Source organism: Hemibagrus wyckioides, linkage group LG06 (assembly GCF_019097595.1).
Source record: "Hemibagrus wyckioides isolate EC202008001 linkage group LG06, SWU_Hwy_1.0, whole genome shotgun sequence".
NCBI lineage: Eukaryota > Metazoa > Chordata > Actinopteri > Siluriformes > Bagridae > Hemibagrus > Hemibagrus wyckioides.
The window spans coordinates 16,024,642-16,051,107 of record NC_080715.1 but is presented as its reverse complement, the minus strand read 5'-3'; the positions used below and the strand labels follow the sequence as shown (position 1 = coordinate 16,051,107).

At 38.9% G+C, this 26,466-nt stretch overlaps 2 protein-coding genes across 3 annotated transcripts in view; one reads left to right on the top strand and one right to left on the bottom strand.

The window, feature by feature from the left end:
* Positions 1–13,674, top strand: part of agps (alkylglycerone phosphate synthase) — a 39,149-nt gene extending 25,475 nt beyond the window's left edge. The window contains exons 15-20 of the mRNA XM_058392116.1: positions 1,324–1,393; positions 1,480–1,541; positions 2,519–2,608; positions 5,391–5,490; positions 5,674–5,731; positions 10,600–13,674. Of these exons, the coding sequence (XP_058248099.1) occupies positions 1,324–1,393; positions 1,480–1,541; positions 2,519–2,608; positions 5,391–5,490; positions 5,674–5,731; positions 10,600–10,721 (502 nt within the window). The 3' untranslated portion in view covers positions 10,722–13,674. The remainder of the gene's footprint in view (positions 1–1,323; positions 1,394–1,479; positions 1,542–2,518; positions 2,609–5,390; positions 5,491–5,673; positions 5,732–10,599) is intronic.
* A 770-nt stretch (positions 13,675–14,444) lies between these two features.
* pde11a (phosphodiesterase 11a) overlaps positions 14,445–26,466 on the bottom strand; it is a 54,564-nt gene continuing 42,542 nt past the window's right edge. For both annotated transcript variants that reach the window (XM_058392114.1, XM_058392115.1), the window contains 2 exons: positions 24,733–24,816; positions 14,445–16,850 (listed from right to left, as the gene is read on the bottom strand). In XM_058392114.1, coding sequence (XP_058248097.1) covers positions 16,674–16,850; positions 24,733–24,816 — 261 coding nt within the window. In that variant the 3' untranslated portion in view covers positions 14,445–16,673. The remainder of the gene's footprint in view (positions 16,851–24,732; positions 24,817–26,466) is intronic.

Below are 26,466 nucleotides of genomic sequence, written 5' to 3'. Positions count from 1 at the left end.
TTGAAAATATTCAACATTTTTTTTTAAGTGCATGTGCATTAACCTCATTTCATCATCAGTCAAGGCCTTGAAACTTGAAAGTTTAAGACAGGCTTCATTATCACAAGAACCATCCAGACTACTTTCCTCAGTTATTTCTGTAGATTCATTCACTGTCTAGAGCAGACCTAGGCCTGTAATTTTTCACTTTTCTGAATGAGATCTTCTAAATGAATGTTCATACCAGTGAGCCAAATGCTCAGAAATGTCTCTAAATCATTAAAAACAAAATAATCATAAGGTCAGAAACTGATCTATATGCACAGTACTGTTAAAAATGCACAAGGCAGGACAGGACATTTTCCCCCGAAATTTGCATGGTGATTTTGATGAGATGGAATGAAATAAAATGACATCACTTTCACTCAGAGTATAGTGAAGCTGTGTTGCACTAAATATAACTTCCTTCTACTAAGCTTAAAAATCTACATATTACACCATTTCCTGCTGTTTTTATGTCAGTGTATTAATACTGTGGAGTGTTATAATGGTGCTTGTTTAGTATACAGATCCCCAGGGCTATAACTGTATAACCTCTATGATTCTTACATGGTTTTACAGCATTTACAGGAGCGCAGTCTCTTCCCTCTATCACAGCAGTCTGTGTCCTCTATTGTTTATCTCCAGAGAAGCCTTAATCACTTTGTCTTGTCCCCATTTGGATCTGTGTGGCTGCAATACTGCCTGCTGTTTCCATAGAGTCAAGAGTAAATATTTAACCAGCACCGATCACTATGGGTCATCAAAGTCATAACCTTTAACCCTTATTGTGACCTTTTTTAATTCATTCTGTCATATCTGTGCCGGACACAAGCTGTTGTTTTTACACATTCATCATGGCCTTTTCACTGGACGACTGATGGATCTGATTGATACTTGAGCAGAATGTGTGTCAGTGCAGTTGTGGGGGAAATGGGGGGGAAATTGATCCATGGATTCATCCATAATGAGGTCACTTCGATGAGTTTGGGTAGCAGATATCTAATTAAATGATGATTTTGACTGATACTGCCAAACATGCCATGGACTGCTGGTTGCCTAGCTTGTGTTTGTGTTTTTGTGTGTGTGTGTTTGTGTGTGTTTTATGAGTTGGTAACAGAGCAGGTGCGAGTGTGAATGGGATACAAAATCTATTAGTGTCCATAAGAGCCATTCATTTTGTTTTAAAAACGTCTTATGTTTGATTGCATGTAAATATTTTTTCACACATTGTTGATGAGATGAAAATGTCAAAATATTCAGTGCTGTGTGTATTTGAAGTGTGTGTGTGTGTGTGTATTGTAGAGGCCTGGCAGCAGGAGAGGATAACGGACAGAGAGGATACATGCTCACCTTCGTCATTGCTTACCTGCGGGTGCGTTTGACTCGTTCACTGCTTCAAGCTGGTAGAATTATAAAAATGTGAGATGTGTGTGTTGACAGATGTGTGTCTTCTTGTAGGATTTGGGGATGGATTATTATGTGATAGGCGAGTCGTTTGAGACATCAGTGCCTTGGGACAGGTAAGAGCTGCTTCTGCCTGCTCTCTGACACACAACTGAGTATTCTTTTACCTGTGATGCTCATGTTTCTGACTTTTTGTACTAACCTTTGTCATCATTAGGAAGTCGCAAACTCCACACATTCTTGTTTAGCCACAAATTCAAGTCTCTCTTCAAAGCCCATCTTACAAAATAAATGTAATCAAAAACTGATTGATAAATTTGTAGAATAGTAATGATGTACAGTTCCTCTATCTGCTGTCACCCTTTTTGAGTCTAGCTCCTCTTTCTCATGTCATTTCAGAGATTTTTTTCCCCTTCCCACTAGTTGCCCATGGCTTGTTCATCAGGGATCTAAATCCATATTGGATAGAAATAAAGGCACCCTATTGAATCCAAAGCTCCAATGGTGCACACACTTATGCAGACGTTTCCACCTGATGTGTCTGTTTTCAACTTTAAATAACTAATAATATAGTTAAGTTCTGATTTATCCTGCCTTAGCTAATGATTTTCAGTAGATAATACATACAGACACGTCATGTGCTCGCCTGACATCAGGTTGGTGTTTAAACAACAGCAGCAAAACCCCACAGCTCTGCATTCACATTATGTTTGCGTTATTTGGGAGTATATTTACATTTCATCCATAGCCAGCCAGTCACGTTACAGTGCAGAGATCAAGCACCGCTATGGCAGCCAAGCGGCTCAGGGACAGTGAGTACATTCCTTAAAAAAACAAAAGCACAGTTCCAAATAAGGTTTTCATCAAAGACGGCTGAGGAATGGAGGAGTGAGTGAACTGGGTGTACATGTACATATTCCTGCAATTTCTGCCACGGCCTTAAACACGGCTTTATTTCATACTCTTTAAAAAGATATTTCATGTTCTTTAAAATACACACTATTACCATGGTTTTAGGGTTTTAAGTCATGTATGTGTAAGTTGCTTATCAGTTGTGTGTCCTCTGGTTTGTGTATGTGTGTGTGTGTTGCAGAGTTTTGGACCTGTGCAGAAATGTAAAGGAGAGGATAGTCAGAGAGTGTAAAGAGAGAGGAGTGCAGTTTCCACCACTGTCTACATGCAGGTACAATTCACACATCCTCTCTGTCACCCAACTTATCTCTGTTCTGTCAAACTGACTGTCAAATCTGCTCACCTACATCACCACTGAGGAAGACGAGTGGCCAAGGTTTTTGTTTTTCCTATCAGTAAATATGATATACCCTACTGTTTGTGGAGTACAATGCTGTTTCTTTTTACCATAATGTCTGTAGCAGTGCTACATCTGTAATATTCCATAGTGGTTAAGGTTCAATTCAATTCAAGAAGCTTTATTGTCATTTCAACCACATATAGCTGACGCAGTACATAGTGAAATGAAGCATAATTTCTCGAGGAACTGGTGCTACAGAAATATACAACATATAGTTCAAACACAAAAAACAACACAGAGCTAGGACCGAAGTTTGTCCAAGCCACATAAAGTGCAAAGTGTGCAGCTAGGTGCAAACAAAGCAACGCTATGGTTATGGACTACTGAGCAGAACATTGTGAGTTCAAATCCTAGGACCACCAAGCTGCCACTGCTGGGCCCCTGAGCAAGGCCCTTAACCTCCAACTGCCCAATTGCCTAAGTGAAATGAAAGTGGCTCTGGATAAGGACGTCTGCCAAATGCTGTAAAATCTGTGTAAATATGTAGCGCGTGTGTTTACTTCAACATTAAACATTTTTTTTTTTTTAAAAGAGCAAGTCTAAACTTAGTTGAAAAGGAATTTGAACTCGAACAAGAAACAGTTAAATACATGAATTTATAACACACGTTCAGGCCTAGAATTCCACTCTGGCAATAAAGAGCTTAATCTAAACACAGGATTATGCTGTATGATTTGGCTGTCACAGACAGTAATCTCACATCATAAAAAAAATTCTTTGGTCGCAAGTTGATATCATGTGGGTCAGTTTAAAGACATTGCAACAAAAGACAGCCAACAACAACGTCCTGGCAGTGTCCAAAATAATTCATTAAAACCTCAGTGTGACCACTGCTATAGTGCTCATCTAAAAGCCTTCAGTAAAAGCAGGTTTATTATTAGATGCTCTTTAGCAATGAAATCTGACCTGGAGAACATACTTTATTGCATAGTCTGTTATTGAATTTGGCCAAGATTTTAATGTGATCATCTCATACAGTGTGTCAAGTAATCTTAAAAGATGACTATAATCACAAAACTGGATGTAATAGATCTTAAATAGTTTATTCCAGCTTTCCAACACAGTAGAAATTCATTTCAATTACTTTTTCTGTCTTGTACTGAGCTTAGAATGTCTTATATAGGTTTAGCATATATCTGGTTTTGTTTAGTCTGTAATCAACACAAAATAGCCTTGTTGTTGACATGGCATTAAAAGTCACTAAATAAAATGAATCATTTTAGTTACTTTTGCTCAGTGATCAGACTCACAAACTGTGATGAAAACACATAATCACATATTCTTGCCTGTGAAAAAGTAGTGCTGTGTCTGAAAGGTTACAGTACAAATCTAGGGTTTAATATTTAAATATATTTAAACTGAAGAATTAAAAAACTTAAATGTTAGTAGTTAGAGATTAAGCTAAAAGACAATGTTAAATTCTCTAAATGGGCACTTGTTTGACTTGAAACACTTTGAACCCAGCTCTGTTCACCTTCACAATGACCCTGCCAACCAGAGAAAAAGAATGAAGAGAACTAAGAGGAGAGATGGGAATAGGAGTGAGAGACGTAAAGAAAGGGTAGAGAGAAACAGAGAGAATGAAGGGGGCAAAGGAGAGATTAGGTTTGAAACTTGATTATGCCTCAGCCATTCATTTCCTGTCGGTTGTTGTGCAGCTGTGTGTGACGTGATTGATGTGGCCATTTAACCTCTGGAAAGGGCAGTGCCCCAACTGACAACACACACACACACACACACACACACCGTAAATATAACATAACATAAAACATTTAACACATTTCTAACATGATTCTTTTATACAATTATTTGCGTAGAAGTCAGAGCCACCTATGTAGGAAGGTTGAGTGACATGAGTGTCAGAACAGATGGAAGATGAGAAACACTTCTGGTTCTAAATTAAAATCTTTATGACCACAGTGCACCTTAATATAGTTCCTACCACACAGTCTGTCGTCACTGACACTGTGAACATTCAGCAAAGACTACACTCAAAAGAGTGGAAATAGAATTAGCAGTGCATAGTGTGTGTGTGCAGATCAATGATAATCACATTAACAGGTTATTCTTTAATAGTCTGATATACTTTTTGTGTCTGCAGACTGCAGTCCAGATGGCCTCAAGGTGGGAGGCCGATTCTGTATTGCTGGACTGATAGTGCTGTGTTAATGTGTCTGATGGGTATTTAATATCAGCTGAATAGGATGAAATTGAAAGTGACAAGGACCACCCCCTCACACACACACACACACAGAGCTGCATGATGAATCAGAAAGCATCCCGTGACACATGTTTTTAAAATCTAAACATGCTACAAGAATGCTATTTCACAAAGCTTAAGCAGGAGTGTGGTTATGGTGATGGTGCCATTTAGCAGAAATGTAATTTATTTTTATTGGTTATTTATTGTGTATTTATTAATTCATTGAGGTTCTCACAAACCAACAAAGTGTAATTATTCATCTAGAATCATTTTTGGAAAGCAATTGTATTATTTACAGTATATTGAACAACTCAATTTAATTTTCTTTTTCTTTTCTTTGATTCTTTCTCCTTTTTCCCTCTTTTTTTTCATTCTTTCCTGTATATGTCCATATTTTCTTTCTGTTCCCTAATTTCTTTTTTTTTTTTCTCCATATTTTCTCACCCTCAGAGTGACACAGACCTATGACGCTGGCGCCTGTGTGTATTTCTACTTTGCCTTCAACTATAGAGGTCTCAGTGATCCAATACATGTCTATGAGCAAGTGGAGGTAATAAGATTTTTTATTTTTTTTTTTTTATGTTAGAAAATATTCTGCACAGTCCTCGTAATGGAATAATGTAGCCTGTTTAGACTAGTTTGTCTGTATAGTCCTTGATGGTAGGATGGAAAACTTTGCTCCACTGGTCCAGAACAGAAATGAGCCGTGAACTTTTATGTCTCTTTTGTGCAGCACGCAGCCCGAGAGGAGATTCTAGCCAATGGGGGAAGCCTGAGTCACCATCATGGAGGTACTATTTCCACACACCCTCAATCAAATCTCTTATGCTCACATAATCTCTCTGAACCTCGTAATGTGTTCGGCTGCCAAACAGATCAAGCAGTTTAATGAAAAAAGTTTAAGGTTAAGGATTCTAACCTGACAATATGATGCTTATAAATAAAAGTAGAATGAACTAGATCTAAATTTTAGTTCAGTCGATTTCAGTATTTTATCTATGAGATGCATGTTAAAATTGACTTCAGTGAAGATTTCTGCTGTTTGCTGAGAACAAAACCGAAAGGAAACACACAGTGGGCTTCCTCAGTCGGTCTCATAAAGCTCTGTGATGTAGCTGAAACTGCGGCTTTATCTATATTACTATCTACCTGCTGTTAGCCATACATCACTAAACACATTAATCACAACCATCACACACACACACACAACACACTCACACACAGACTGCCTCCCTGATATCAAACTCATGCCTCCCCATGGGCATTGGGGGGGGATGGGTGGGGTGGGGTGGTGTGTGGCGGGCGTTTGGGTGACAAATAAAAATATGGCTAATAAAAAGCTTCTGGTGATGTTGGGGAAATGAAAGTCTGACCCACAGAGGAGACGAGGATGATAGGGCATGAAACTGCTGAAACAGGGAAAGGAGCTCTGAAAAAAGGAGAATTTAGATCTGTGTGTGTGTGTGTGTGTGTGGTTGGGCGTGTGAACTGTTCTGTGTAATTGTGATTAATAGCAGTAGCACAGTGCTATCTGGCTGCCGACAGCCTGCTTTGTCTGCCCACAATCACAGCATGACAAATGGTGTGTGTGTGTGAGAGAGAGAGAGAAAGAGAGAGAAGGAGGCAAAGAAAACAGATGTAGTCTGGACCAGCAAGGTGGGAGGGCACAAAGTGGAAATACACACTTTACCAACCTGTGTTTACCGCAGGTCAGACCAATGAATACAGAGACACTCATATTTGTAAATAGCATCCAATGCATACACACCCATATGTACCCCGAGACACTCTCATTCTTTTTCTCATACACACAGCCTGATTTAAGAGCAGTGTAGGATACGGTAGGTGGGTAGGTGTATTTCTGCAAGAGATTTAGTGATCCAGAGCCGATAACAGCAGCATTTGGCTTGTTCTGTACTGGCTTTATCCTCTAAAATTACCATAGACCCTCTAAGGTTTGGTTTATTTTTAGATTTATTTTTATAAACATTAATAAAACTCTAATAACCAGATGAATTCTTATACACAATTCAGATATTAGTCTTATTATTTATTATGTGTAAATTATTTATAGATCTAACTGTTGCTTAGGCTGGGCTTGGATCAAACCCATTCAATTCGGTTACACAGGCTAATGACTACAGGATATCAATAATAAATAAAATTGTGATCATAGTGGCTTGTGATTTCCACCACTGTTCTAAATCACAAGGTCTCAGTTTGTTTGTTGCATATGTTATTGAGAACCCTGTGCAGGGTTAAATCAATTATAACAAAAAGTGAATGAAATGCTTTAATCAGTCATTTTTGAGCTGGGAGTCATATGGCCCAGCTATATTGTATTGTATTCTCCTACTGGCATTAACTAAAGCTTCAGCCCAGGCTTTTTTATTAGAACAGACATATAGAAACTGTTTATTCACACACAGTATTACTGGCTACTGGTATACACGCTACACGTTTTTTCTCTGTTCACCCAGTTTTTTTTTTTTTTTTTCCCTGGCCAGAAATAAACTCACCTCCACTAACTGTGGTGGACCGACCAAACACTGGGTATGACATTAAAAAAATTTGCCAGTGCAGTGGGAGTTTCAGAGCCACAGTTTTCTAAAACTTGCTTTGCTTTATACTGACAATATAGTTTTTTTTTCTCCAGATTTTAGGATTTGAGTCCTGTGTCATTTTTATACCCCCTTTTTTTGTGGAATACTATTTTGAAATTACATATGTACTAAACACCACAAAATTATTGTAACACAGAAGAGAACATTTTAGATGTGATTATTAAATGGGAATGCCATTATGCACAGGAGCTCACATAATTAACAGAATCAATAAATGTCTAGCAACTAATTAGACATTACTAATCACCAGATTTTATTGGGAATACGAAAGACAATAAAATTAGCTAGTATAATGTTTCATACACGAATGAGCAAAAGTGCACAAGGAGACAGACAACACATTTGCTGACGTTTATACCATCAGTCGATCATTTCTTCCGCAAACATAAATGAAACATAATGGTGTGTCATTGGGGATATGTCACTGTGCTTAGCCACAGATATACACAGCTTTTAGATGGAATTTTAACAGTTTGGTTTAAGTGGATATTGCAGCAGCACGCCTGACCACACGTCTTAAAAAATTTATTCTGTCCAATCCTCTGGTGCAGTAGCATCTTTCACAGTTTTCTGCCTGTACCAATGTCCAAAATGGCACCATAATCCCCATTTCCTACAATATGCAAAGTACATTACGGGAGTTTTGTATTAAGAGGCTACATTATTTATAGTTAAATTTGTTCGTTGCAGTGCGTTGTGGGAGTTCAGGAGTGCACTACATTATGCTTTTGTGCACTGTATAACGAAAGGGGTGTGGTTTCAGCAAATTGATTCTGTTTACTAAACCCCCACTACAACGATGCTGGTCTGTTATGGTTTAAATAGGGCCCTGAGACATTTAGCTTGATTTTCTTTTATTAAGAAAGATCGAGATGAAGTTAGATTATGCGAGAGAAATGTGCAAATAACACAAATCAATTTTTTTCTTACACACACACGCAGAGACACTGAGTTCCGAGCTCTTACTGAGCACGTTGTGATTTTTCAGCCTGAGGGAACGCATTCTCTGTTCAGTGCCTCTCTTTCTCTCTTGCTCGCTCTCTCTCTCTCTCTCTCTCTCTCTCTCTCTCTCTCTCTCTCTCTCTCTCTCTCTGACTGTGCAGTTTTGTTTGTCCCAGCTGTGCGGTCATAGCTGTGCGAGATAGATAGTGACGAGAGAAAGAGAGAGAATGGGGAGAAATTGACATGATAGATGTGTAAATTATCTCTGTGATGGAGGCAATGATGCAGCCCCACCACCTTCTGTTTCTCCTTCTCTCCCTGAGGAATGCGGGATAGTGACGATAAGTGGAGAAAGGTGGGGGGTGGGGGGGGGGGTCTGAGAGAGATGGACTGAGCGAGAGAGGAAGTAGTAGATAAACCAGGTTACTTTGTTTCTTGTTGGAAGCCCCTGATTGGTTGGCAGGGACAGCAGGCTGTACTATTGTACAGGGCGCCTTTATTCATTTGCATGTGTATGAGAGTCTGGATCATGGTGTCGCCATTCGCATTGTCCTCAACTGCTCCTCTGCCAAATATTAGCCTACATCTGACCAGATGAAATCATGCTGTGCTGGTCATGTGAACAGTGCAGGTGTGTGTTTGTTAATGTGCAAGCTGTAGAACTGGTGGGAAATGATAACAATATCACAAAACACTACAACCGAATAATTAGTGTTGACAATTAATACTGCTTTTATGCATCTAACACACTGCTCAATATGTAATGCAGCTACACTACACTGCTAAATTAAAATATACTGAAATCAAATAAAATATTCTATAACTAATCAGGTTTTACTTTAGGGTAGAAAACAGCCACTGGGAGAAGAGCATCTGTTGGGTCTCTGGTGCAGGATGTTACTCGATGTGAAAAATTGCATTTTTGTTTGTATTTATATTTGTTAGTTTAGACTCAAAGCTGTATAAATTGCAGCATGTCCACATTTAAAAAATTAAAACGAATCTAAATAAATATATATTTGCATATATATTACATATAAACACAAAATATGATATATAATATAATATACTATAATATAATACAACAGAATATAGCTCAATTTAAAATGGAAAATAATGTTTAAAAAAACTAACCACAAATGCCAGTGGCTTTAACAGTGATATGAGAAAAAAATGGGATAACAGACATACTGACAAATTTCAAGTATACATAGAAAATATGATTTTTTTTAAAAAATAATAATAATAAAATAATAATTTTAGTCTATATTTAAGCCTCATATGGTATTGTATATTTCTGTTTGTTACATAACACTCTCAGTATGTAATGATGTGATCACAGTGTGAACGCCATGTCTGTTCATGATGGTTACTGATATTTAGAGATGTGTAATAGATATTTCAAATAGAGAAATGTCCTAGGTGTTTTTTTTCTGGGGTTAAAAGATGGATTCAGTCCAGGTTCTTGGAACAGCATGATCAGTGGACTCTTTGCTGTGATAAGCTCAGAGCAGGGAGGTAACCACATTGTTATAAGGCCCTGTGTGTGTCAGGATGTGTGCCAGATGACCTTCACAAAAATAACTGTTATCATAACAGTAATGTGAAGAGAGAAAGTTAGGCAGAGAAGGTCTTATGGGGGGGAATGATACTGATAGGAGGCGTGTGAATGAAAATGAGGGAGAAACTGACAGGCTTCATGGAAGCAGACCGACACGAGGAGATGTGGAGAAGAGAGAAATGGAGTGAGGGAGGTAGGCAGAGCGTAGCAAGCTCCCCTCCATAGGGAACACCGGCAGCTTAATGAGTTTGATAGTCTGCTGCTCTCCATAAATCACACCATGCAAAACATCTCCCAGTGTTTCAGGAGTGTTCCACCAGCGTTCCAGCCCCCCATAAACACATCCATCACCCCCTGCTTACTCTCTCACTCACACAAGATTGATGTGCTCACAACCGTCTGCCACATGCACCCTGACTCTCTCTCTCTCTCTCTCTCTCTCTCTCTCTCTCTCTCTCTCTCACACTCACACTCACTCACTCTCTCTCTCTCTCTCTCTCTCACACTCTCTTTCTCTCTCTCTCCCTCTCAGTGGGCAAGCTGCGGAAGGAGTGGATGAGGGAGACCGTCTCCAATGTGGGTCTGGGTATGCTCAAGTCCGTAAAGGAGTATGTGGACCCCAACAACATATTTGGCAACAGAAACCTCCTGTAACACCACTTTCAAAAACCTCTGTTATTTTTTCCCTTGGTCACATATAGCCCTATTTGGAATTAAGGCATAATACATGCTAATTTTTATGTATGCAATACAAGCAGTGATTTATGTTCAGCTTTTGATCAGTATCTAATTCTATTTCAATACCTTACCACGAAACTCTGCACAAGACTAAACACTTCCTGCCCTCTCTGTCCCCTCCCACCGCCTTTCCAGCCCCTCCCCCCACCTTTCCGGCCCCCTTTCATTTGTACTGCTGTGAGAAAGGTGAAAGTTCAGACATGATGTCTGACGCATCCGATTCTCTTACTGCAATTTTTTTTTCCAGCTTCACAAATCCATCGACTGCCAATGAGAAGTTGCCTTTCACAGAAAGTTCGGTCAAGCAAATTGACTATGAAACACTGATTACATAAAAATGATGTTTGTTTACCCGCTTCCCAGTTGAACTCATTTTTCATTTCTTGCTGATCTTGCCAACTTTGGCTTGATCTAACTTTTGATATATTAAATGAAAGGATGTTCCTGTGTAGTTTGTGCGTGACACTACTTTAGTGTTGACTGCGTTGTGCTTTTAAAAGCAGTGTGCCTTCTCTTTCTGTCTCTGTGTGGGTGTTGGCCTTGCCTTCCTTTACCTCACTCCTTTTTTTTATTTTTTATTTTTTTTTAAGAAAAAAAGAGTGACTCCATTTAAACGTCTGCTGTCTCTTCACACAGCTCCTTTGTATATCTGCAGTTCCATACATCTCCCTTTTGCCTTTTCTAACAGTCCGTTTCAACTTTTTGCCAGGGTCTTTGCGTGTACACTTGGATGTTTTATCTACAGTCCCTTCTGAGATTTTGAAATGTTTGTATAGGTGTGCCTGTTCAGTGTAAACTGTAGGAAACATGTCAGTTCATAGGAGTTCCACCTTGCTCCTGCAGAACTTGCTCTAGCATGTTGACTGCATCTAAGCTCCTGATTCTTTCCTCTGCTCAGTAAGATTTCTCATGGTGTCCTTTGAGAGAGCAGTTTAGTTTGGTTTGTTAGTGTTTAATAATGACGGTGTGAGACCCCTGTCCTCCTACCAAAGACTTTCAGCCTTTCAGTCCTTTGGCTATATGCATTCATACACCTGTAAATTGTGAATATATGTCATATATCACATTGCATATATTTGTTTATAAATGACCATCTAAGAGTCACCATGATAATTTGTAATTTTTAAGTCTTGTTTTCAACACAACATATGCAAAAAAAAAAAAAAAGTAAGAAGTGATCTGTAAATATTAGGGTTGTAATCATTTCATCTAGTTCTAATGTTTGTCCAAGCTCACAAGAAGCCTGGCTATGGATGTTAGACACTTGTGGATTTTCAGCTCCTGTGTGAAAAGGTGTCTGTCTGTTCGTCTGAACGCATCAAAATTTCCTAATGTCTGTAAGGGTCATGTCTTGTGTTCTTGTTACTTATGAGTTACTTATGATTTGCCTTCTCAATCAATATCGATTTCTGCACTGATTTGGCTTTTGCTCTCTCTTTTCTCACACTTAAAGGAAAACTCCAGTGTTTTTCAACCTAATGTCTGTCCACTAAATGTGCAGCATATGTGCGTTTACTACAAACAAGTATTTCAACACACTTGTATAGAGACCAGAATGGAAAAACTCATTTACTCAGAACTCACTTTATGATGTATAAGGGCAGGTGTTGAAATTATTGTCCCTTCATTAACTGAAATATATGAATATATTGAACAACAGCTCTTGACTTGGGAAAAGGTTTAATAATACTCATTTAAGCCTGCCCTGTTATTTAGGTAAGGTTCTTACCTCAGAAACAGTAGTCCTACAGTAACTCAGAAACTACTCAGAAACAGTAGTCCTGGAACAGTAATTCTATCTTCAGAGTTATAATTGAAATACTTGCGATGGAACATTTTAATTGTAAAGTAATAAAATGTGTTTAGTGCCCTATCTGAGGATGCACTGATCTCACTTGTTCGATGCCAATAACAGAATTTTCTATCAGCTAGCATCTGATACTGATCCAATACTGATATCTTTGAGTAAGAGACATGACTCAAGTTATCAAGTTATATGTGACAGGGGTTGACATGATGCACGTGAAGGATCAGTGCTTTCAGTACACATACTGTGTTTATTATCTACGCAGCGACAAATACATCATTGGCTTGGATTTGAAGAATGTCAGCTTAATTCTGAATCAGTATTTGAGGTCAATATCTGGACCAAAACTGATCACTTTGGACTTTTGAGCTCAGTATCAGTCCATCTCTGTAGAATCTTTGCCCTTAGACGTCTATTATAAGTGAAATTTGAGTAAAAAGGTTTCCATTCTGTTATCAATGCAGGGAAATGTTTCAGACTTGTCAGTGGTTGTCACATGTACACTACAAATGTGGAAGATAGAAGTTTAGACTGAAAAATAAATGCTAGAGTATTCCTTTAAGCTGAACCTAAGCCTTCCTAGTATACTGCTGTATGGTGCTAGAGTAAAATGCAAAGTTACTGATGTCAAATTCCTCATTTTATTTTTTGTATAATCTCTTTTGCCTTTCTACCATTATATTGATCCAACCAACCCTCCTGTGATGATTTCTATGCATCATTTTCCCATATAGATGTTAACAAAACTATTTACAACACCTGAGTGCTCAGTCTCTCACACACTGCTCCGTGATTCACGTTTAATGGAAGCTGTTGTAAATACAAACTGAAAACAGTCTGGCTTTTCTCTGTGAAATATGGAATGAAGGAAATGTTGGGGCTTATTTGCCCCCCCCCTGTTGAACATTTTCTGAACATTCTTAGCAGCCTGTTCCTGCCATTTCACAACCTATAAATGTCCAGGATGCTCCTTTGGTCATTCTCTAGTTTCCTTGGTAACATGTTTAACCTTGGCATCCATTTTGTCAGTGCTGTTTGTGCAATAAATTAACATTTAAAACATCTTTGTTCATTATGAGTTTTTCATTTAAAAACTGAACACATGTAGCTGACAATCTATAATATTTCGTTCTCGTTGTATGAATGAGGACGTTTAAAATCCAACAGCTAGAGTTAAGAGCAGTGTAAGAAGTGTTCAAGCACTTTCTCATCCCTTCTTACAGGCTTCAACATACATACACTGTTACCTCAGATAGTCATGACCGTTTATTTGGCTGTCAGCTCTTCTATTTATTTTCTTTCTTTTGCTTTTTTTAATTGCATAATTTAAAAACACAGGGTACAAGCAATTCTGGTGTTTTAAGAAGGACTAGTTTGTCTCCTAATTTGTAATTAAACTCTGTAACAAATATCAACACTCTTAGGTCTACTGTGTCCTGTAGCATTTGTCCTGTCTCCTGTAGCAAGATTACCAGAGTGTTTAAAGCACTTCTTGCATTACTGACCTGTTTTAATGAAGGTTTATTAAGGAACTCTTAGAACTAAATGTAAGCTTTTTAAGCATTTTTGAGTCATTAACCTATACATTTAGCCTAAGCATCTTAATTGCCCACTATTCTTTTCAAAAGTCTTTCCTATACTTCAGTACATTTAGACTATTGGCCTATTCTTCTTTGCAGTAAATGATTTTGTCCACATGGGGTCAGTATAGAGATTTTTTGCATCTTGCAGTAGTATTTTTTTTCTCTCTGTGGTTTAGCAAATGAAAACACACACTGTTTACTAGCAGCACGTTTATTTGAATCAAACAGTACACATTTCCAAATAACATGCTTTAAAGACACCTCAGTTTTTACTGTCCCTTAAAAAGAAACAAAAATCTGAAATGTGAATGTGATGACTGATAATTTACCAATAATAATAATACCCCCAAAACAGGCCATGTGAACAAAAAGAAACAGAACTACAGAATTTACACTAATTTCCCTCACTATGGTGCAATATCATTTTTCATGCACGCACATTAAAAAGTTGATGAAAATCTCAGTGAAGGAGGTCATTAATTTGTCACTTCAGTCCCTAAATCTAGAGCAGTTATTTCCTCATGCAGTTAAATTTGTCCCATTGTCAGTTAGCATGTTATTTCTGTTGATTTCCCAAGAGCAGGAAGATCCATGCCACAAAGAGCACTGCAATGCCTCAGTCTACACTTTCACAATGCCACGACACGATTTGAAACTGTGACCAGATATCACAGGAAAACAGCTACAGCGTAAACATCTCAGAGCAGTTACATCCAAAAGAAATGAGGAGATTAATAGTTGTAATTAAAAAAATAAATAAATAAAAATTTTGAAACATCGGTTTTTATGAATGTGTATGAATGAAGGATGCTGTTTTCGACTGGTGTTTCTATAGCAACGTAAACCAGACCATCTTTATGATCATTATGGATTCTTAATGTGCACATTCACGTTTCGAGTTCTGGAGTCATCCAGACCACTTGAGTTTGAAGACCACAAACCTGTATAAAGTCATGTAAAGTCAGTCGAGATCAGCTCGCTGGATGTGCAGCTGTGTTAGCGAGTAACAGTCTGATAGGTGATTAAACACGGCTCCAGCTGATGTGGAATGACATTACCTGCACATCAGTATCAGTGTAACCTATGAGTGGATTATGATTGTGAGGCCATATGGCAGCAGGCACAAAGGGCAACAGAGTTCATTAACTCATTTATTGGATCTGTATTATTTTTTTGGTTAGGCTGATCCAGTATTTTGCTTGTGCTTAGTTTTTTTTTTCCCCCCATTACCTTGCGCTAAATTCTTATAGTAAGGGTGTTTTTTTCCCCCCTCATTGTGTCCCTCTCTTGCTCAGACAGTAGTCCTATACAGGAGGCTGTAAAACACTGTGATGTTTCTGGATATCTGCCATAAAAAGTGAAAGCAGATTTAAACCAAATCAACTAAATATTTCATTGTCAACAATGCTGATGTCAGGAAGTCATAAAATACAGTTAGCTTGAAGACAATGTGGTTACTAATATGTGTTACTAATATTTAGAAAGGCACGTGTACTTCCTGTATCGGCTTTGGCTCATGAAAGTAATATTCATACTTCAGAAGCCCAGTTCACAAAGTAATATGACTAATGCTCGGATCAGCTCTAATAAGGTAAATTGTGAATATAGATGAGTACGCTAATGTAAATGCTCTATGGTAATGCATGGACCTCTCACACCACGCCTGAGTTAATTAATGGAACCAAAATAGGCGCAAGCAGCAACATCACAAATCCAGAGGGAGTTTTACGACATCGTACCGGCTGCACAACTCTTAATGATATAAAACATAGCCTCTAGATAATTATGAAGCTGGAAGGAGACCGCATGCATCTTTCATGAAGGATTTTAACCAAGGCACAAATAGCAGCACTCTATTGTATCTGCATTGCAAGCATTGCCATGAGCCTTTAAGCTCAGCAAACCTCTGATCCAATAATAATTACATCAGGTGAAAAAAAACAGAGCCCAAACCCGCATCATATCTCAAGCTATATAACAATCCCATAAACAATAACCTCAAATTAAATATGTACAATACAAAATAGAGGATCCTGCACTCCTGAAAGATTTTCATTCAGTAGAATCAAAGCAACACTCAGTGGTTACGCTATAATAATAAACCTGTAGAAACAGTGGCAATGCTCAGTCCTAGCCATCCCTAACAACACAGCAGGCCAGTTAATACAATACAGCATGTACGTTATTATTCTAGCTCTAGAGACACTGCCTCTTCCTGAGTCTAGAACTATTCTCAGAGACTTCTCCAGGTGAGAAAAACATCAAGGCCAAACAGAAAAGTCACAGCTGCCTGGTACTCTCGCACCCAGTGGTGAGAGTTTAGACATGCAGCCTGCAGGGGCACTGTGAGATCAGATCGCCATCATCGCTCCAGCAGCTGGAAGCTCGCAGCAGAGCCAAAACTCCCCACATGCACAGCACTGCGTTTGGGTTGCAGGTTAGAGGTCAGAGGTCGTGATGTGGCGTGGTGGGCAGGAGCTAACTCGCAGCTTTGGGCACTTCATTGCCACTGATGTCACCATCACAGGTTGCACTGTGGAGATGCACAAGCTCTTGGCTACGCTGCCGCTTCTGGTGCAGCTCATCCCACATGGCACGATTGGCCTGGATCATGTCAACCATCGGCTGCAGTTTAGGGTTCAGTTTCACAAAGGCCTGGGCAGAGGAAGACACACAATTGCAAGAATAAGTATAGGAGTTAAAACTACAGACAGCAGTCCATGGAGTTATAGGGAAAAAAAAGAAATACGAATTTATGATATGAAAATGATATTTAAAAAAAAAAGTGAAAGTTGTTACAGTTCTTGACCTCAAGGTGGTGCAGTCAAAAAGTTCTTCAGTACGTTTATGGTTAAGTGACTTATTAAGTTTCGTGATGGTAAGTAGCATTGCTGAGATACACCCAGGCATCCTGTTTGCCAGAGAACAATTCTGATTATCAAAATTCCATTAAGAAAAATTAGGCCTAAATTTGACACAGTGGTAGTGCTTGAGCATTGTCAGCCTTTGGCCCAAATTTAGTCAGAATGTTCCTTTGACCCTCTCCAATTAGTGTGCCGAATTTCACATTTTTTTCCAGATGGTCCTATGTGCTGCCATAGACAACCTAGCCGGAGGGAGGGTAGGTAGGTAGGTAGGTAGACAGACAGACAGACAGACAGACAGACAGACAGCTAGACAGACAGACAGACAGACAGACAGACAGATAGATAGATAGATAGATAGATAGATAGATAGATAGATAGATAGATAGATAGATAGATAGATAGACATAAGATCTATCTATCTATCATAGACAGACATCTTATGTGGTTGGCCTCCTAATAAATAAACAATTAGTTTTTCTGCCAAATCATTGCCTTTCTCAGACCGATGCTATTTTATTCCCACTATCTGTTGTCACCCAGTAGAGGATGAGTTCCCTTGTGTCATCCTACAGAGATTTTAGTTGCAACTGTCTCCTTATGGTTGCTTATTAGGCATCTATATCCACATCCAGATTTCTGAAGAGGTGCTTTGTGACAATATCTGTGCATATAAAATTGAATCGAATTGAACTGATATAAAGGAAATTATATACAGGGTTTTGCAGCTTCCACACAAAGAAGCTGAATAAGCAACAGCATTAAATGCATCAACCTCTTTGGCCTCACATTAAAACTGATAGGAAATAATAGAAAAAATCCAAGCAACTATATAGGAGCACCCAAGGACTAAAATTTCATTATGACATCAAGCCTGGAACATAAAAAAGGATAAATGTAAAAAAAAAGTAGTAATTTAGGAGGACAGAGTTAAAAGAGACTATAAAGCCATAATATAATCTCATGCAGGACACACTTCAGCCTACACCTTATAGTATTTTAATAAATGTTTGCTGATAATTTTTTCTCTTAAAGCAGTGATTATATTTTCAAAATGTATTTATAGATGATATTTATTCTATAAAAGTATAAAACTGTCTGGTGCTTTTTCCTCTGTCATACAGGATTAATTTTCTCGCTGACAGTTAGGATGCATTAAATGTGTATGTACCCGGGTTCTCACAGTGTATTAATTGCAGTATATCTCTCATTTCACAACCCTAACTTTCACACACAAACGTGATGAGATGTGGAAGGTTTCAATACGATGCTCAAGTAAGGATGGAAAAAAATGCACTGAATTCTAAGGAGCCAGAGTGCCATAGTAAGTAATGTCAGTACACCCTTAGGAGGGTTCATAAGGGTTCTTAGGTTTTATTAGGTGGATTGTTAACCATCCACAGAACCCTGGAGAATCCTGAGCACAGAAAACCAAAAAGATTTACTGAAACAAACAGGCAGACTTTTTTATTTGGCTCCATTCCAAGGCAGAGAACCTGAAACACCCACAATCTTGTATTTCCTAATGCACTGTCACTTGGTAGAAACAATAGTATATCATGTCACTGTTGAAGTAAAGCATATGAGGCAGTTTTGTGACTAATCTCTCTTGCTGCCTGGCTCTGATCCACCAGCAACCCTTCAGTAAACAACCCTAGAATACCACAACTAAATTTATACAGAGGTTTGCTGGCAGCAGTGCTTATTTGTCTTATTCTCTGATCACTGGCTAGGTTCCCAATCGTAAAGAACAGGAGGAGGCAAGGCACAAATACGTGCATGTTTTGTCTCACTGCATTCAAACTTACTTCTTTTGACATGTGGTTTGGTGGAAGAATACTGACTAACTAAAAGTAAAACTGAGACTAAATCATTTTAACACTTATAACAACTATATACACTATATTGCCAAAAGTATTCGCTAACCTGCCTTGACTCGCATATGAACTTAAGTGACATCTCATTCCTAATCCATAGGGTTCAATATGAATATGTCGGTCCACCCTTTGCAGCTATAACAGCTTCAACTCTTCTGGGAAGGCTGTCCACAAGGTTTAGGAGTGTGTTTATGGGGATTTTTGACCATTCTTCCAGAAGCGCATTTGTGAGGTCACACACTGATGTTGGACGAGAAGGCCTGGCTCTCAGTCTCCGCTCTAATTCATCCCAAAGGTGTTCTATCAGGTTGAGGTCAGGACTCTGTGCAGGCCAGTCAAGTTCATCCACACCAGACTCTGTCATCCATGTCTTTATGGACCTTGCTTTGTGCACTGGTGCACAGTCATGTTGGAAGAGGAAGGGGCCAGCTCCAAACTGTTCCCACAAAGTTGGGAGCATGGAATTGTCCAAAATGTCTTGGTATGCTGAAGCATTCAGAGTTCCTTTCACTGGAACTAAGGGGCCAAGCCCAGCTCCTGAAAAACAACCCCACACCATAATCCCCCCCTCCACCAAAATTTACACTTGGCACAATGCAGTCAGACAAGTACCGTTCTCCTGGCAACCGCCGAACCCAGACTCGTCCATCAGATTGCCAGATGGAGAAGCGCGATTCGTCACTCCAGAGAACGCGTCTCCACTGCTCTAGAGTCCAGTGGCGGCGTGCTTTACACCACTGCATCCGACGCTTTGCATTGCACTTGGTGATGTATGGCTTGGATGCAGCTGCTCGGCCATGGAAACCCATTCCATGAAGCTCTCTGCACACTGTTCTTGAGCTAATCTGAAGGCCACATGTAGTTTGGAGGTCTGTAGCGATTGACTCTTGGCGACCTCTTCGCACTATGCGCCTCAGCATCCGCTGACCCCGCTCCGTCAGTTTACGTGGCCTACCACTTCGTGGCTGAGTTGCTGTCGTTCCCAAACACTTCCACGTTCTTATAATACAGCTGACAGTTGACTGTGGAATATTTAGGAGTGAGGAAATTTCACGACTGGAATTGTTGCACAGGTGGCATCCTATCACAGTTCCACGCTGGAATTCACTGAGCTCCTGAGAGCGACCCATTCTTTCACAAATGTTTGTAAAAACAGTCTGCATGCCTAGGTGCTTGATTTTATACACCTGTGGCCATGGAAGTGATTGGAACACCTGATTCTGATTATTTGGATGGGTGAGTGAATACTTTTGGCAATATAGTGTATATCATGACAATAAATACAGAAGCATCCAGTGAACAGCAGCTGGTGTGAGAGGTCAGGGGAAATGGATAGACAGGTTCAAGCTGACCGGATAACTTAAATAACCACTCTTTACAACTTTGGTGAGGAGAAAAGCAAAAAATTCAGAATATACTGTCAAACCCTGAAGCAGATAAAAAACAACAACAGAAGATAACATCGGGTTCCACTCCTGACAGACAAGAAGAGGAATCAGTGTCCGGTTTTGTGAGCTCTTGACCTGTAACTGCATGTCTCTATGCACTGCATTGCTGCCACTTGAACAGATGGTTAGATATTTGCATAAATGATATTTGCAGGTGTACAGGTGTTCCTAATAAAGTGCATGGTGAGGATATTCTCAGATATATATTTTAACATTCAATTATAAATATTAGTTTGGTTTATAATTGGTTTTCCTTTCATTTTCATTGGTTTCTCTAGTGATGCTAGATTTCTAAGAGTGTAGACAGGTGCATATGTCCTACTCACTTATAGGGGGATTTTCCATATGGGACTATTCTATGGCATTTATAAGTCATGCTTTTGGTTATAAATTTAAGAGCACTCCTCTTTGTCTGTCAGTTCATTTAGAAGAAAATTAGGATAGGGGGAAACTGGGTTGCATTTGACTTGTCGTTGTTTTTAACCACTTTGCTGATGGCTTGCACTCAGAGTATTTATTGCCAGAAAGCACTCAGATGTCAAACTGAGGCAGGACTGGGGGTGGGGGAGGTCAGCAGGTGGCAACCACTAATGTTTAATGGGGCAGGACGGCAGGCGCACAGACACACCGCAAGATTTCAGGAGCGTCTATACAGAACACAGTGTGCTAATGCAGCCCTAGGCAATCGCCCGTGTTGCCTATTCCAGGGTCCGCTAGTGCCTGCAGCTATGACTGCTGTCAGGATTCTAACAGTGTTTCATCAGATTCCCACAACAAACTAACAAAGAGAGAAAGAGAGAGATGAGATTTTCTTCCACTCACAGACGGCAGCCCTATCGTGTGTGAAATCACTCTTTCGCAAACTAGTTCACTCTTTATTATTCAGACTATTTTACTATTTATAGTTCTATATATACTGTATAGGGGAGCAGTGTGGGAGACAGCAGACTGAATTCACACAAGACTTATTTGTGACCATATTCTGCACAGAAGAATCGTTTCACATATAGTATCAAGTAAACTGAAACAAAAGATACAGAAAATTTGAATAAACCACTAAAAAGGACCTGTTGGCTTTATAGATTTCAGGTATCCATCCTAAAGAAGCCTTTACTGTCATTTTGACTCTATAAAGCTGAAGCATTACATATGCTTCATATGCTGAGAAATGATACAATATTCCTTTAGGACCTTGGTGCTACGTAAAGACAGAGCTACATAAGACAAAGGGCATGTGTGTAAAGGGCATGTGTGCAACCTTGTGCAGTCAGTGCAAGACAAGAGACAGCATACAGACAATACAATGCACTACAGGACAGAAACATAAAATAGTGCTGACCAGTACATGGACTGTACACCATTGTGAATCCGGAGTGGCCGCTGTTTGCTACTGCTGCATGGCCATCTCAGATTGCTATGTTGTGCTTAAAATACTGTCATACATTGTAGCACACTGGATTTATAGAGCACTTATCGGTATTAATATAAATCTAAGCTAGCCAGTCCTGACAGAGTCAAAACCTCCTAACAGATTTTTAGAATTCTTGATGAACCAAATCTCTGAAGCACAGTACAAATGCAGTTTCATTTTCACTTCAAAATGATTTTTTCATCTTAACAATGCATCTAGTGAGGCAGAGCCTCATACAGACCCTAATGAATGAGAACAACTTAAATGGTTATATGTGCACAGAAAAACCTTTCCATTTCTGTTCAGTATTGAATACTTACTATCATCCATGAATACTTACTATCATCCAGTTCTCAGAAAATCATTTTAAACTTTAGCATATGTACTGTGCATACTCACTGTTTTCTATTTATTGTATACTATTTTTATTTGACATTATTTTTAATGTATAGGGTTTTTTTTATGTTATTCCTCTTACTTGTGCTGATCTGTGTTTTGAATTATTCCTACGGTAAATTAATAAAGGTACATCTCCTCTGATGTCATCTTTCAATCACAGCATTAATAAAGATTTCTCACTTACTTATTTTTAGTTACCACTTTATCCAGGTCAAGGTCATAATGGATCTGAGCTGATCCTAGAAAAATTGGGTGTGAGTGGGGACTACAGCCCAGATGGGATATCAGTCCATTGTAAGGCACTATGCACACCTCAGGGGAAATTATCATATCTATCTACTGGCATGTTTTGAGAAGAAAAAAGAGAACCCAGAGGAAACCCATGTGGACAGAGGCAACATGCCCCTCCGTGACTCAGACAGAAACCCAATTTCAGGATGAAACCAAGGACCCCAGACCTGCAAGGCAGCAAAACTACCTGCACTGTGTCACTGCACCAATAAATAAATGTTTCTGTTCATGAGTGAGACCAAGATAAAGTTTCTATGTATTGTACGTAAGCAGCGTAATCTGAGCAGTCTTCATGCTCAGTGAAATGAATCATCAAGTGTAATCCAGTTAGATTAATTACACAAGCATTCTGATGAACTCAAAATGAAATCTGCTGTACACAATGCCAGCCATACTGATGTGAATAATAAACCTCATTACTGATATGTCATGTCTATTGGGAATGAAAGAACTTTCAGACACATTTAATATATTTGTTTTATGAATATACATTAGATCTTAATGCAAATCATAGCCTGTGCGCGAATTCCATTTGGCATATAAGTATGATTTTGTAGCTATATTAAAATGTAAATTACCAGGACCTATCATGTAAGTTTTACTGCACTATTTAAATACCCCAACTGCGCTCAAAATCGAAGACTATCTAAAGCCATCTAAAGCTTTAAAGTCTTTTCAGTATCATTAATAACTATGTTTCCAATGTCGCTGACCAGAACAACTACAAATTTGTTTACTCCCAAAAATCAGAACGCAACTTTGTAACTGTTATAAAGCTAAACCTAATTCACACAGATGGATTATTCAGCTCTAAAAGATAAAGGTCTGTTTTGTGTGTGTGGCTGGTAGTTGGCCTTCTCTCTTCTTTTGTTTTGTTCCTCCTTTTGCTCAGCTGTCTGATGATTTATTGAGAACTGGGGCACGGCTACAACTGTATACAAAAGAAATTCTTCTAATTTCCTGTGTTGCAGTGAGAAACATCACATGTAGTACAGGAGCATTTGTGTCTGTATTAGAAATGCCGAGACAAAATTCACTGTTTAAGTAATATGTATTCATCATAAACCTTAAAATATTAACTATCCTGTATTATTCACTTTATATTTTATATAACTTGACATCAGTAAATAGGTCCAACAAATTGTTGTCACTTCATTTTTGTGCATATTTTGAATCACATATGAGTTTTCTAATTAAAAAATATCAAAAGCTGTATGAGCTCAAAATAGTAATGTGAGTCACTCATTTTTCTGTGGCTGAATCTGAAAAGCCAATCCATAAGGAACATTTTATACTGTATTACAAGTCCTGCCATGCCATTATGTAAAATCCCATGTTGTGTCGTAAAGTATTACATAGGATGTTGCCTAACTGTAAGTACGTAGGGGCCTTAAATGAGAAAATCATAATATCTGTGTTAAGATACAGTATGTGCATGAAGACTTTTCTTCACAGATCCATGGTAGAGTAAGAATAAAACAAAAACAAATCGCAAACACCTAAGACAGAACGATGTTTTGCCTGCTTGTGATTGTCTTTACAATTATTACAATCCATGATTTACACAATATAAATATATAGTGTAGAGCTACTGTTAATGTTCACTCCCTGTGGTAGTAGACAATTTCATGAATCTTTAAAATCCTTTCAGAAATTCAAATGCATTTTTATGAGGATTTCACAGCCTCTACTCTCTACTGAATGGATCTGAGAACAGAAAGGGTGCTGACAGTAAGAAAGGTGTACGGTACACTCTGTATCTAACAGGTTAATGATCCTTATGAGTGCAGTTACACTGTGACTAGGTCACCAATGTGTTTCTCTCCTCTAATGGAACATCTGATCATGTAATTACCTGAAACACTCTCTAATTTATAGAGAACAGTTTTTATTTGAAAATCACTCTTGATGTGATTCCAAGGACAGGCACTATGACTGATGTAATTGCAAAAGAATATTTCCAGAAACATTCTTTTGATATTAACCAGTACTATCCTATTATTCATGGTTAATTTTATCCACCAGTGATTCCTATATTTGACAAGAAACATGTCCATACTCACTGGTAGACGGTGTGTCTGTGTATGTGGTCATGGCCAAATGCAAGTTTTTTTTCCCTTCATAAAGCCTTTGTCTGATTGGCTGGATGATTGGCTGATTGGCTTTGGACTTCGCTGAACTTTTTCTAGCCCCGGTGGTAACGCAGCATGTGCATATGTGTTCTGGTGGTTTGTTCAACGTCATTACCTCATACAGTGGAGCACAGATACCATCAATCCATTCCAACTGTAAACTCGGCAACTCATCCTTTCGATTCCGGTCAAAGATAGCCTAGAACACACAGGAAATCTATCAGTAAAATTACTATTCTACCTGCCTTACCTAGCACAGAGATCTGTGTATCTGTGTGAATATATTAAAAAATAGTGAAAAAATTAACATGGGCAACAGGAAAAAGAAAATCACCACAGAGACAGAGAAGGTGCATAGTGAGTGGGAATATTTCTGTGTGTGTATTGCAGTACTACTGAAAGCAGACTGTAGTGGAGAGATAGTTCCCAGGCTGAAGCACTGTGACTGAATATATAATGGCAAACGCCCACATGCTTGCTGCTAAACATTTTGACTGGGTGCTAAACCTGAGGCTAGCGATACTTCACAGGAGAAAGGCAATGTGTCTGGCCAGGATTACACACCAGGCCATAATTACTGTCACGGTACACAAAAGCGCCTAAGCATCAAAGCTCTGAAAAGCTACCTCTTTTACTAATGTGCCCCCCCAACCCCGTGATTTCCAATTATCTGGAACCATAAGGACAAGAAAAACGCTTTTGACTTTTTGCTTTGTTCATTTTGTGTGGGTGTGTGAGTGTGTCTGTGTGTTCGACCTTTGAATTGAAGTGAAAGTAAATGGTCTTTAAGTCAGACTGTTTGTTTATAATCCAGCCCTGGGATAAAATCTGCAGTGACAATATCTGATGCACATAGATAGTATTTTCTTTGATGCTAGAAAGATAATTAAATAAATTTTCAAAACATAATGAATGAATGAACGAATAAGGCTATTTGAATTCAAGTCAGGGCTTTATACTACATATTGTTAGGTTTTCTACACAATAATAATGCAAATAGAAAAATAACATTAACAGAATTTCAGGATTAACAGAAATTTCTCCAGCTGAAATGTCATTCAATTTAACAGATACACCAATCCGCCATAACATTAAAACCACTGAACTAAATAATATTAATTATTTCTTGTTGCAATGCTAAATGGGTGAGATATATTAAACAGCATGTGAACAGTCTATTCTCAAAGATAATATGTTGGAAACAGGAAAAATGGGCAAGCATAACGATCTGAGCCACTTTAATTAGGGCCTAATTGTGATGGCTAGATGACCGGGTCAAAATATCTCAAAAACATCACGTCTTGTGGAGTGTTCCCAGGATGCAGTGGTTAATACCTACCAAAAATAGTCCCAGGAGGGACAACTGGTGAACTGGCAACAGGTTCATAAGCACCCAAGGCTCAGTGATGCGCTTGGGGGAGTGAAGGCTAGCCCATTTGGTCCGATCTCACAAAAGCTACTGTAGCAACAGATTGCAGAAAACATTTACGCTAGCTTTGATAGAAAGGTGTCAGAACACGCAGTGCATCACAGCTTGCTGTAGATAGGGCTGTAGAGCAACAGACCAGTCAGAGTTCCCATGCTGAACCCTGTTCAATAGGAAAGTGAGTATCAAAAATAGAATCACATATTCTTTAACATCATGTGGACAGCAGAGTGAATGTGTGTTACTTGGGAATGAGATGGCACCAGGGACGAAGGCAAGCTGATGGAGGCAGTGTGGTGCTCTGGGTAATGTTCTGCTGGGAAACCTTGGGCATTCATGTTGATGTTACTTTGACACAAACCACCTACCTAAACATTGCTGCAGACCAAGTACACCCTTCATGGCAACAGTGTTTTCTCTGGC